The sequence below is a fragment of the Lipotes vexillifer genome, unplaced genomic scaffold, assembly GCF_000442215.2.
Source record: "Lipotes vexillifer unplaced genomic scaffold, Lipotes_vexillifer_v1.1 scaffold946, whole genome shotgun sequence".
NCBI lineage: Eukaryota > Metazoa > Chordata > Mammalia > Artiodactyla > Lipotidae > Lipotes > Lipotes vexillifer.
The window spans coordinates 480,511-493,589 of NW_006776646.1; the positions used below are offsets into that span (position 1 = coordinate 480,511).

The following is a 13,079-nucleotide window of genomic DNA, read 5'->3' on the forward strand; positions in this document are numbered from 1 at the left end:
CACTCCCTGCTGACTTTCTGCCTCAGCGGCATGTTCCCTAGTTAGTGACTCAGTGTACTTCGCTTGTCCTTGGTTGACCTCCCACCAAGCCACAAACCCTATTAAGTACAATCTCCTTAAGATCAGAAAATTCATCTGTACCTTTCAACTTGAATATGCCCATAATTACAATCCAAATGATTTAAGTCGAGAACCCCTCATGCCCAACCCCCAAATGTTGAAAAGTTATCTTGTAGGATGAAGGTAGTGGGAAACAAGGCAGCAGGTGCCCATGGGTATAAGGCGATAGTTTTATAGCACTGTGCTGGTCAGCATAGACCTAAGGCTTAAGTCAAGGTGATACAATGAGAAATCAAAAAATCAGAAAAGGAGAGGAGAACTAGGGAATGAATAAACGTTTAACCTTCTGCACAGCTTTGGATGGTCCTTGAAATTATTTCCTCAGGGAGAAGAATATTGAAAACAGTCTTGCAAACAGTCATTTCCTTCTGATCTTAGAGTCTGCAATTTTCATGCTCCTATGACTTGGTCATAGCTTCAAGATTAAAGGTCAAATAATCAATATCGTGTAGAGATGTAAATGTATATGTGAACACAGGTACATTACCTGATGTTCTCAACTCAAAATCAAAAGAGATTTTATTCGTCACCTGTATTTTCACCTAACAACCCTACCATTGAATGCTTTTCTATATAAGGATATTCAAGGAATTAAGAGTCTGGTTGAGATGAAAGGATATAAAAAGACGAATGTCAATAAAAATGCCAGTGAATATATTGTATATGCTATTGGGCGGTATTAGACAAAGGCTCTCGCTAACTGTTCTTTTACTATTTTCTGGGAGAATTGAGTTTAGAAGAATTTATCAATGGCATGGAAAAAGAATAGCATCTTCTGGAGGTTGTTTCCAAGAGTTTCGACCTTTCCAATGTGCTGAAAGTAATCTGTGATGGGAAACAGCCAGACAGACATAGGAGAGAGGCTTCTTCCAAACCATCTGACAAGGCTTGTCTAGGGAAGGTGAAAATGAAGTGGCTATGGGAACGCCTTAGCCAGCTTTCAGTGGATACAAAACTTTCAGTGGAGAAGAAATGTGATTTTCTGTACATACATGCTATTGATTTCAGGTTTTTATTATTGGTATCCGCTTATGAATAACCCATTAAGTCCCACAGAGACTGTCATAAAGATCCTAGACAGAAGCAATGTTGCTTCTGTTTATACATTAGTCCTCTCTCCGCAGATTAGAATGGGGTGATTTAACTGAAGGATTGCCTCCATAGCTATCAGTTCAAAATAGAGCTCGCATGTATGTTTTCTTGCCCACCTAAATTGGTCTACATCTTGAAATAGAACTGGATAATCTGGGCAGTGTCTCCACAGTTTAGCATTCTTAGATTAAGCGTGCATTTGGCACATGTGTTTGCTGCCTCATGGCTCTTGTCGCATCTGTATATTATAAGTGACTGAGTTCTGGTCTGTTGAGAAACTTTTTTTTTCTGCCCTTTTTCTCCTCCCTTACTCTGAACGCTGTCTTGAATCAGTAGTAATGTCCTGCTCCGAAGGAAAAGTCTTAAACTATGTAGTAAAAGGAGAAAATTTCCAGCTGGGCAATGAGAATGTTTCCATCTGATTTGTTAAAAATCTGGGTCCAATTGTGCATGAAAATGCGATGCATCATCTGTAATTATTATGCCAGTTGGAGGTTTGATCAGAACAGCAGACAGCCAGGCTGTGCAACAATAAGCACTTGACATTTCAAACAGTCCTGACATTATAGCTCTGACATTTCATTTTTTATATCCTTTCCCAAAAATGAAATGATGAATGGGATTTCTTGATGGGTTAGAACTTTTAAAGTTTTGGGTTCTATATCACAGGCCCATTAGTACCTCTGTCAATGCCAGGCTTCTTATGGAAGCACAGTGGAGACTGAAGAGAAGATGTAAGCTGTCTTTATGTTAAAAGCTTCCTAATTACACTTTCAAATTTGGGTTAAAAACACACAACTTAAACTACAAAGACAGGAGTGGACTGTCCCTATCTCCTCCATAGTTACAGATGTAGATAAACTATAGATAGAGATAGCTGTGACACACATGGCAGTAGAAATGAAGTGTAAATGGAGGTAGGAAAGTTATAGGCAAATATATTGATGAAGATACAGATGAAGGTCATACAGATGGAAGTAGAAATATTCTAGGATCTTCCAGTAGGCTTTGAGGAGATTTACAAAGTACATAATATAATGTAAAATATGTTGAAATAAAATGATCACAGATAAAGTAAGGCGAGAAAAATCATTGCAGCCATAATGCCACAAAGTCCTGCTCATTTGGTGAAGGTGGGCTACCCACTGGACTCTGAGCTCCCTAGCAGTAGAGGTGAAAAGGAAAACATCATTACAGTCTTACCCCAGCATCAGCCCCATCCTGCAGTAGTGGTTGATTTCATTTTTTTTTTCACCCACATTCCTCTGAGGCACCCAATATCCTTTCCACATAAAAATGGGTCCCAGTTCCCCCTTCCAGGCTTCTGTGTTCTAATAACCTCAGCCCCTTCCCTTTGTTTTCCCAGTCTAGGATGGAAGCTGCTCCCTGCCATTTCTGTGTTACTTTAGTGTCTTCCCTATGCTTTTCCAGTCCTCCAATGTCTTTTTAACCATTTTTTTGTATTAAATTATCTCTGGTAAAATAACTGGTGTGTTTCCTATTTCCCTGACGGGATCCTGACTGATCCTGGGCCCTGACCGATTGAAGGGTCAGTCCTCTTTAGGGTGGGAAACTCACCCCTTCCTTTCCCTCTATGTACTGAGTCCTTACTCTGGAATTGTGCTGAGTGGGCTTGTTTAATACTAATAGCCCAGTGACGTGACTGTTATCCCCACTTTATGTCTGGTAGCTGAGACTCAAAGAAGTGATCATTTTCACAGATTATTGCCCGATGGTATCACATGTTACAGGTTGAGCATAACAGGGAAACTGCTGGCAACAGAGCAATGTAGTCAGCAGGACCCTAGCCCAACACCACAGAGAGGAATATGGAAGGATGGGTTTGGAGCTGAGGGTTTATAGCTTAATTACCAGCACAGATGGAATAGGTGGGGCAAGCCCAGTAGACAACTTAAGGACACCTCCCCACCCATAGATACCACAATAAAAGCATCCAAGCTCTGCTTTATCCCAGGTCCCATCAACCACTTTATGCTTTGAACCCTGTAGTTCTCAGGTTGCCTCCCCAGGCTCCAGTCACCCTGTTGCCTCCTTGGATCCTCCTCCATTCATCACCCCCTTTGGAATCATGACTAGTGTGTCTAATTTACCAGGTTCGGTTTCAGTTTTTTCTTGGATGCTGCCTCTTAGATTTCTAAGCTCTGTTCCATCACTATACCCAGCTCTCACTCCGGATCTACCTCTTCTCAAGTTGACCCAAGGCTTATGGAGGACAGGTGAGAGCAGTACTCCCTTCCCTTTCCAAAGAATAGCTTTGCTTATCTGTGAGAAGTGTAGGTAAGCCCACAGGGCATACACTTGTCAGCCTCTTAGGAAAATGGGTTTGTGGGTATAGTTGAAGGATGTGAAGATACTAGTTGTCTGTTATTAGAAAACAAAGCATAAAATAATGTCTACTACATAGTTTTGCTGAGGATGGTCCTAAGAAGGAGATGAGCTGAAATTCAGGTACAAAAGAATTTAGATTAAATCATGGATAGGTGAGGTAGGAAAAAAAAAACTGGAAAAACAGAACCATATTCTTTCCTTCCAGTCTCCATCTCCTAAGACCATATCTCCCCAAAGTCATGTTCTTCTCTATGGTTTCTTCTGTAACTTAGCATTGTGACGCTGGGTCCAAGGAAATAGTCCTAATTGAAATATGAGGTCATGTTACTTTAATGAACTGAATATTTTAAAGTAAATTTAAATTCCTCCTTTAGGTGATAAGCCTTAATCAGAGCCTCTGCCCAGTGATTTTTTTTTTTTTTGAATTTTGAATTTTTATTGTATTTATCAGAATTCCATGTGTTTCCCCACTAATGGTTTTACAGTAAAATTTCAGGCAAGGGATTCCATGACAAGTAGAGACTGGTGTGTGAAGAACCTCAACAACTTTAATTTCTGAGACCGTCACTCCCATTTATCAAAGGGCAGTAGAATTATAGCATCTAACTAGATCCTAGATCTTCCAATATATTTTCCTCTTCTTAAAAAATAATTCCTTGATGTTTTGAAGGAAAGTGACTCTATTTGAAGAAGAGAAAAAGATAAAAAAGGGAAGGTATTAAAGGAGCTAATAATCTTTACCTTCATAAAATTACACCACCACCACCACCACCACCCCCCGCTTAAAAAAGAAGGCTGAAATCCTGTCACTCACATCTCTCTACATAAAGATGCAGCAGAAGGAATATGGCCTGATTCTTTGGCCCAAATATCCACAAAGAAAGGAAATAAGAAGGGAAAAGAGATGAGTGGCAGCTGGCCCTAGATGAGAATGAGCTCTCTAATGCAATTTCTCTTGCTTCCCCTCAAGTCAGAGACTGGTGCTCAGTTGTTGCTTGCCTTGGCTCTTTCTGGCACGGAGAGAGGACACTCCCCCTAGAGAAGTTTACTGACATAGAACTGCGGTTTAAAGCGGAAGAGTATGCTTGTGGGGACAGCAGGATGGTTTAGGTGGGGCAAATATTTCCTTCATTTTTCTTTCCAAAATATATTGGCATAAGTGTAATGGGAAAATATGGTTTGTTTAAAATTAAGTATATGTCTGAGAGGCAAATGAAGAGGCTTAAATGAAGGGTTACTGCATTAAAGAAACAAGATGAGTGCTGGAAAGAGCCTTCCTCCTCTGCTCCCTCCCTCACCCACCAAATTTATATTAGAGTAACCTTTAAAATGAAAATGAAATACAGAAAATTCCTGACATTTAAAACCAGGCTAGGGTCTTATGCTTGCTGAAGAAACCTAAATCGTTAAAACAGTGCGGACAGGGAGTAGCTTTTTCAATATTCAGAGTCTGTGGGGACAGCTGTAGGTAGGCAAAATTGGACATCCAAACTAAACCCAGGGAATACCAAGTTTTATCAGTAGGATGACTGACAAGATTGGGAAAAGTACTTGGGGAGGCAGAATTGCTTGGTGGAAAGAGCTGTGGACTAATACCCAGGCCCGGATTCTTGTGACCTTTGACAAGCCATTTACCCCTCTGAGTCTCGGTCTGCTCAGCTCACAAAGCAGTGTGGGTGTGGGGAAAATCTCTGAGGTCCCTTCCACCTTTAGTTTTCTATGGTTCCATGACACATTCATACTGCAGGGAATGACACCTCAGTACCTCAAAAAGATTAGTTGCTTAGAAACAAAATTTAAGAGAAAACTTGTTTGCCACAAATTGCATGAAGCCCAGATGTCTTTAGACTCATGGCCAGTGAGTTTCAGGTTGCTCTCTGTGGGCTCTATGTTTCCGTTTGTTACTTTTGGGCCTAACCCCTCAATCTGAGTTGCTCCCCATCCTGAATGGAAGGGAAGATACTTGACAGGCTGCCTACAGAGAAGTCACCTGAAAGTCTTTTTCAAAATAAATGTTTTGATATCCCCGATATCCCTGGTGATTCTAATGCATGACCAGGTGTTGAAACCACAACTGCCCACATCTCCTCTCTGAGATACCCACCCCTGCGGTCATCCATCCACACTGTCTCCCAGCATTGATCTTTTTAAGTTCTTTGGAGCCATGGAATCCTTCATACTTCATTTATAAGATCCCAAAAAGATCAGTCTTGCACGTAGGCATGCAGACTAATTTAAATCCTACCTCCCTCACTCATGAACTGTATTACCCTTTAAGTCATTTTCCCTCAATGTGTCTGAGTTTCCACACTCATGAAATGAGATTAAAAATACTCCAATGAATTGTTATGAAGGTGGCAGGAGAGAACATATATAAGCACCTACCACAGAGCTTGGCCTAGTATACGCTTAGTACATGCTGTTTCTCTAACTTTTAGAATACTTAAGGCCTTAGATACATGGAGCTAAGGCTACTTCTTAGGGAATAGATTCCATTCTGGCCTAGAGAGAGACTATATGCTTGTCCCAGACACTTTAATCCCTAGCTTCTCAAGCCATATTTAATTGGCTCTTCTAATGAAATCTGAGAAAAGAGTCATCGATAAACTATTATCTCTACGTGGGCAAAACCTTTAACATGCCCACAGGGAATGGGTCATCTAACTGTCAGCTGCAGACTTTTACTATTTTGCCCATGTTCTTCAAATGACAATGAACCCTCACATGCATTTACAGACAAGAGTCTTACAATCAGACTGTACACTTGGTCCCTACTCCAGCACATACGATCATTCCTTCTGATCACACACTTTACATTTCTATAACATTTTATACTTTTATGAGCATCTTAAGAAACATAATACCAAAACTATTCACAATTTATTAAGATAATTTAGATATTACGATTAGCATATTATAAGCAATCCATATGAGAATACTGAATAAAAAATATAACCAGAACTTGACCCCATTCTCTACCAAGCTACCACCTCCCACACAACCAGAAGCTCTAGGCTGCCATCGTCCCTCACCTGGATTATCATAGCAACCTCCTGACTAGACTCCCTGCTCCCACCCTCTTCCCTCCACAACCTGTTCTCAGCAGAGCGCCACAGTGCTCCAGCTAAAGCGAAAGGCAGATCACGTCAATCCAAACGTCATGTGGCTCCTAGTTTCTCTCAAAATAAAAGCCAGAGTTCTTGGACTAATCTGCCCTCCCCTCTCCCCGGATCTTTCTCAGCTCCTCTGCTGCGACTCTTCCCCTCATTCACCTCACCTCAGCCATAGTAGCCGCTTTCTCTTCCTAAAATATCCCCGGCACCAGTCCTCCTCAGGGAGTTTCTCCTTCTCTCTGCCTGGGATGCTTCTCCCCAGATAGCAACCTGGCTGCTTCTCTCACTTCCTTCAGGCTGTATGCTTAACTTCTCACCTTCTCAATGAGGTCTTCCCTGACCACCTACTTAAAATTGCAAATGTCCCTTCTCTCCACCCCCATACTCCCTATGGCCCTTCTCTACTTAACTAGAGCTACGGAATAAATTTGGAATAAATTTATCTTCTAACCTACTATTTCACTGCTTGTTTTGTTTATTCTTTGCCAGTTCCCATTAGAATAAAAATTCTATAAGACAAAGTTGTTGGCTGTTTGGTTTATTAACATATCTCCAGTGCTTAAGACAGAGCCCAGCATGCAGTAAGCACTCAAGAAGTATTTGGGTTTTTTGTTTTGTTTTTTTTTAATTGTTAATTTATTTATTTATTTTATGTTTATTTTTATTTATTTATTTTTTCTTATTAGTCATCCATTTTATACACATCAGTGTATACATGTCAATCCCAATCTCCCAATTAATCCCAACACCACCCCACCCGCCGCCACTTTCCCCCCTTGGTGTCCAAACGTCTTTTCTCTACATCTGTGTCTCAATTTCTGCTCCGCAAACCAGTTCATCTGTACCACTTTCTAGGTTCCACATATATGCGTTAATAAACAATATTTGTTTTTCTCTTTCTGACTTACTTCACTCTGTATGACAGTCTTTAGATCCATCCACGTCTCTACAAATGACCCAATTTCATTCCTTTTTATGGCTGAGTGATATTCCATTGTATATATGTACCACATCTTCTTTATCCAGTCATCTGTCGATGGGCATTTAGGTTGCTTCCATGACCTGGCTATTGCAGATAGTACTGCAATGAACATTGGGGTGCATGTGTCTTTTTGAATTATGGTTTTCTCTGCATATATGCCCAGTAGTGGGATTGCTGGATCATATGGTAATTCAATTTTTAGTTCTTTAAGGAACCTCCACACTGTTCTCCATAGTGGCTGTGTCAGTTTACATTCCCACAAACAGTGCAAGAGGGTTCCCTTTTTTCCACACTCTCTCCAGCAATTGTTGTTTGTAGATTTTCTGATGATGCCCATTCTAACTGGTGTGAGGTGATACCTCACTGTAGTTTTGATTTGCATTTCTCTAATAATTAGTAATGTTGAGAGCATTTCATGTGCTTCTTGGCCATCTGTATGTCTTCTTTGGAGAAATGTCTATTTAGGTCTTCTGCCCATTTTTGGATTGGGTTGTTTGTTTTTTTAATATTGAGCTGCATGAGCTGTTTATATATTTTGGAGATCAATCCTTTGTCCACTGATTCGTTTGTAAATATTTTTCCCATTGTGAGGGTTGTCCTTTCATCTTGTTGATGGTTTCCTTTGCTGTGCAAAAGCTTTGAAGTTTCATTAGGTTCCATTTGTTTAATTTTGTTTTTATTTCCCTTACTCTAGGAGGTGGGTCAAAAAAGATCTTGCTGTGATTTATCTCAAAGTGTTCTTCCTATGTTTTCCTCTAAGAGTTTTATAGTGTCCGGTCTTACATTGAGGTCTCTAATCCATTTTGAGTTTATTTTTGTGTATGGTGTTAGGGAGTGTTCTAATTTCATCCTTTTACATGTAGCTGTCCAGTTTTCCCAGCACCACTTATTGAAGAGCCTGTCTTTTCTCCATTGTATGTCCTTGCCTCCTTTGTCATAGATTAGTTGACCATAGGTGCATGGGTTTATCTCTGGGCTTTCTATCCTGTTCCATTGATCTATAGTTCTGTTTTTGTGCTAGTACCATATTATCTTGATAACTGTACCTTTGCAGTATAGTCTGAAGTCAGGGAGTCTGATTCCTCCACTCCGTTTTTTTCCCTCAAGACTGCTTTAACTATTCGGGGTCTTTTGTATCTCCATACAAATTTTAAGATTTTTTGTTCTAGTTCTGTAAAAAATGTCATTGGTAATTTGATAGGGATTACATTGAATCTGTAGATTGCTTAGGGTAGTACAGTCATTTTCACATTATTGATTCTTCCCATCCAAGAACATGGTATATCTCTCCATCTGTTGGTATCATCTTTAATTTCTTTCATCAGTGTCTTATAGTTTTCTGCATACAGGTCTTTTCTCTCCCTAAGTAGGTTTATTCCTAGGTATTTTATTATTTTTGTTGCAATGGTAAATGGGACTGATTCCTTAATTTCTCTTTCAGATTTTTCATCATTAGTGTATAGGAATGCAAGAGATTCTGTGCATTAATTTTGTATCCTGCAACTTTACCAGATTCATTGATTAATTCTAGTAGTTTTCTGGTGGCATCTTTAGGATTCTCTATGTATAGTATCCTGTCATCTGCAAACAGTGACAGTTTTACTTCTTCTTTTCCAATTTATATTCCTTTATTTCTTTTTCTTCTCTGATTGCCATGGCTAGGACTTTCAAAACTATGTTGAATAATAGTGGTGAGAGTGGAATACTTGTCTTGTTCCTGATCTTAGAGCAAATGCTTTCCGTTTTTCACCATTGAGAATGATGTTTGCTCTCGGTTTGTCATATGTGGCCTTTTTTATGTTGAGGTAGGTTCCCTCTATGCCTACTTTCTGGAGAGTTTTTATCATAAATGGGTGTTGAATTTTGTCAAAAGCTTTTTCTGCATCTATTGAGATGATCATATGCTTTTTATTCTTCAGTTTGCTAATGTGGTGTATCGCATTGATTGATTTGCATATATTGAAGAATCCTTTTATCCCTGGGATCAATCCCACTTGATCATGGTGTATGATCCTTTTAATGTGTTGTTGGATTCTGTTTGCTAGTATTTTGTTGAGGATTTTTGCATCTATATCCATCAGTGATATTGGTCTGTAATTTTCTTTTTTTGTAGTATCTTTGTCTGGTTTTGGTATCAGGGTGATGGTGGCCTCATAGAATGAGTTTGGGAGTATTCCTTCCTCTGGAACTTTTTGGAAGAGTTCGAGAAGGATGGGTGTTAGCTCTTCTTTAAATGTTTGATAGAATTCACCTGTGAAGCCATCTGGTCCTGGACTTCTGTTTGTTGGAAGATTTTTAATCACAGTTTCAATTTCATTACTTATGATTGGTCTGTTCACATTTTCTATTTCTTCTTGGTTCAGTCTTGGAAGGTTATACCTTTCTAAGAATTTGTCCATTTCTTCCAGGTTGTCCATTTTATTGGCATAGAGTTGCTTGTAGTAGTGTCTTAGGATGCTTTGTATTTCTGTGGTGTCTGTTGTAACTTCTCCTTTTTCATTTCTACTTTTATTGATCTGAGTCCTCTCCCTCTTTTTCTTGATCAGTCTGGCTCATGGTTTATCAGTTTTGTTTATGTTCTCAAAGAACCAGCTTTTAGTTTTATTAATCTTTGCTATTGTTTTCTTTGTTTCTATTTCATTTATTTCTGCTCTGATCTTTATGATTCCTTTCCTTCTGCTAACTTTGGGTTTTGTTTGTTCTTCTTTCGCTAGTTCCTTTAGGTGTAACATTAGATTGTTTATTTGAGATCTTTCTTGTTCCTTGAGGTAGGCTTGTATAGCTATAAATTTCCCTCTTAGAACTGCTTTTGCTGCATCCCATAGGTTTTGGATCATCGTGTTTTCATTGTCATTTGCCTCTAGGTAATTTTTGATTTCCTCTTTGCTTTCTTCAGTGATCTCTTGGTTATTTAGCAATGTATTGTTTAGCTGCCATGTGTTGTGTTTTTTATGTTTTTTTCCCTGTAATTCATTTCTAATCTCCTAGCATTGTGGTCAGAAAAGATGCTTGATATGATTTCAATTTTCTTAAATTTACTGAGGCTTGATTTGGGTCCCAAGATGTGATCTATCCTGGAGAGTGTTCCGTGAGCACTTGAGAAGAAAGTGTAATCTGCAGTTTTTGGATTGAATGTTCTCTAAATATCAGTATATCTGTCTGGTCTATTGTGTCATTTAAAGTTTGTGTTTCCTTATTAATTTTCTGTTTGGATGATCTGTCCATTGGTGTAAATGAGGTGTTAAAGTCCCCAACTATTATTGTGTTACTGTTGATTTCCTCTTTTATAGCTGTTAGCAGTTGCCTTATGTATTGAGGTGCTCCTATGTTGGGTGCATATATATTTATAATTGTTATATCTTCTTCTTGGATTGATCCCTTAATTATTATGTAGTGTCCTTCCTTGTCTCTTGTAACATTCTTTATTTTAAAGTCTATTTTATCTGTTATGAGTATTGCTACCCCAGCTTTCTTTTGATTTCCATTTGCATGGATTATCCTTTTCCATCCCCTCACTTTCAGTCTGTATGTGTCCCTAGGTCTGAAGTGGGTCTCTTGTAGACAGCCTATTTATGGGTCTTGTTTTTGTATCCATTCAGCAAGCCTGTGTCTTTTGGTTGGCGCATTTAATCCATTCACGTTTAAGGTAATTATTGATATATTTGTTCCTATTACCATTTTCTTAATTGATTTGGGTTTGTTTTTGTAGGTCCTTTTCTTCTCTTGTGTTTCCCACTTAGAGAATTTCCTTTAGCGTTTGTGTAGAGCTGGTTTGATGGTGCTGAATTCTCTTAGCTTTTGCTCGTCTGTAAAGCTTTTGATTTCTCCATCGAATCTGAATGAGATCCTTGCTGGGTAGAGTAATCTTGGTTGTAGTTTTTTCCCTTTCATCACTTTAAGTATACCATGCCACTCCTTTCTGGCTTGTAGCGTTTCTGCTGAGAAATCAGCTGTTAACGTTATGGGAGTTCCCTTGTATATTATTTGTCGTTTTTCCCTTGCTGCTTTCAATAATTTTTCGGTGTGTTTAATTTTTGCCAGTTTGATTACTTTGTGTCTCAGTGTGTTTCTCCTTGGGTTAATCCTATATGGGACTCTCTGCGCTTCCTGGACTTGGGTGGCTATTTCCTTTTCCATGTTAGGGAAATTTTCAGCTGTAATCTCTTCAAATATTTTCTCGGGTCCTTTCCGTCTCTCTTCTTCTTCCTGGACCCGTATAATGCGAATGTTTTTGCATTTAATGTTGTCCCAGAGGTCTCTTAAGCTGTCTTTATTTCTTTTCATTCTCTTTTCTTTATTTTGTTCTGTGGCAGTGAACTCCACCATTCTGTCTTCCAGGTCACTTATCCGTTCTTCTGCCTCAGTTATTCTGCTGTTGATTCCTTCTAGTGTATTTTTCTTTTCAGTTATTGTATTGTTCATCTCTGTTTGTTCTTTAATTCTTCTAGATCTTTGTTAAACATTTCTTGCATCTTCTCGATCTTTTCCTCCATTCTTTTTCCGAGGTCCTGGATCATCTTCACTATCATTATTCTGAATTCTTTTTCTGGAAGGTTGCCTATCTCCATTTCATTTAGTTGTTTTTCTGGGGTTTTATGTTGTTCCTTCATCTGGTACATAGCCCTCTGCCTTTTCATCTTGTCTGTCTTTCTGTGAATGTGGTTTTTGTTCCACAGGCGGCAGGATTGTAGTGCTCTTGCTTCTGCTCAACAAGTGTTTGTTGAATGAATAGAGGAATTGTGAAACTTGCCAATGATTATACATCTTAATAGTGACTGGAGCTAACAGAGCTCCTCTGAGTCTCTCTGCAAAGCCTTTCTTCCACTCCATGTGTCCCTTCATTATGTCACAAATGTCAGAATGGCAAAATAATTTTTTCCATTATCCTTCAAATTAACTTCCGTAAGATCTCATATAATCCATCTGATGCTGCCATTTAAAAAATGCTTTTGAAATTTGCTTTTAAGCAGTTTCTTAATCACACAAGAAAATCATAATGTTATCATCATATTATCCTCACAGCTGGCTGATGGTTTTGTTTTCCAGTTTGTTCAGTTTTTTACCAAAATGATATCTGTGTATCTGTACTCTGGTTACCTGAACCAGCTATGAATGGTTCCTGGCTCTTTTCAGAATTCAAAATATTTCTCAAAGAGTAAAATGATATGTCACCATTGAGAGCAAAGTAGCTCTCAAAATGTGAATAGATTTTTAAAAAGATGTTTAAGTATTAGATTTTTAACTATTTTAAACTATTAGATAAAAAAATTAAAAGATAAATAATATGTTGAATTTATTTGTACCAGTGCGACAGCACATTTAAAATATAAAAGTTCAGACAAATTTACAGGAAAAACACTAAGACTTCAAAGATTGGGAAGTCATCAGGAAAGAAAATTTGCAAAGTAGAAAATACAACTGAA

General features: G+C 38.6%; 1 protein-coding gene across 1 annotated transcript in view; it reads left to right on the forward strand.

Moving 5' to 3' along the window:
* The window catches only part of GUCA1C (guanylate cyclase activator 1C), a 32,062-nt gene extending 30,903 nt beyond the window's left edge, over positions 1-1,159 (forward strand). The window contains 1 exon segment of the mRNA XM_007450544.1: positions 842-1,159. Within this exon segment, the coding sequence (XP_007450606.1) occupies positions 842-1,159 (318 nt within the window).
* Positions 1,160-13,079: the final 11,920 nt, after the last annotated feature.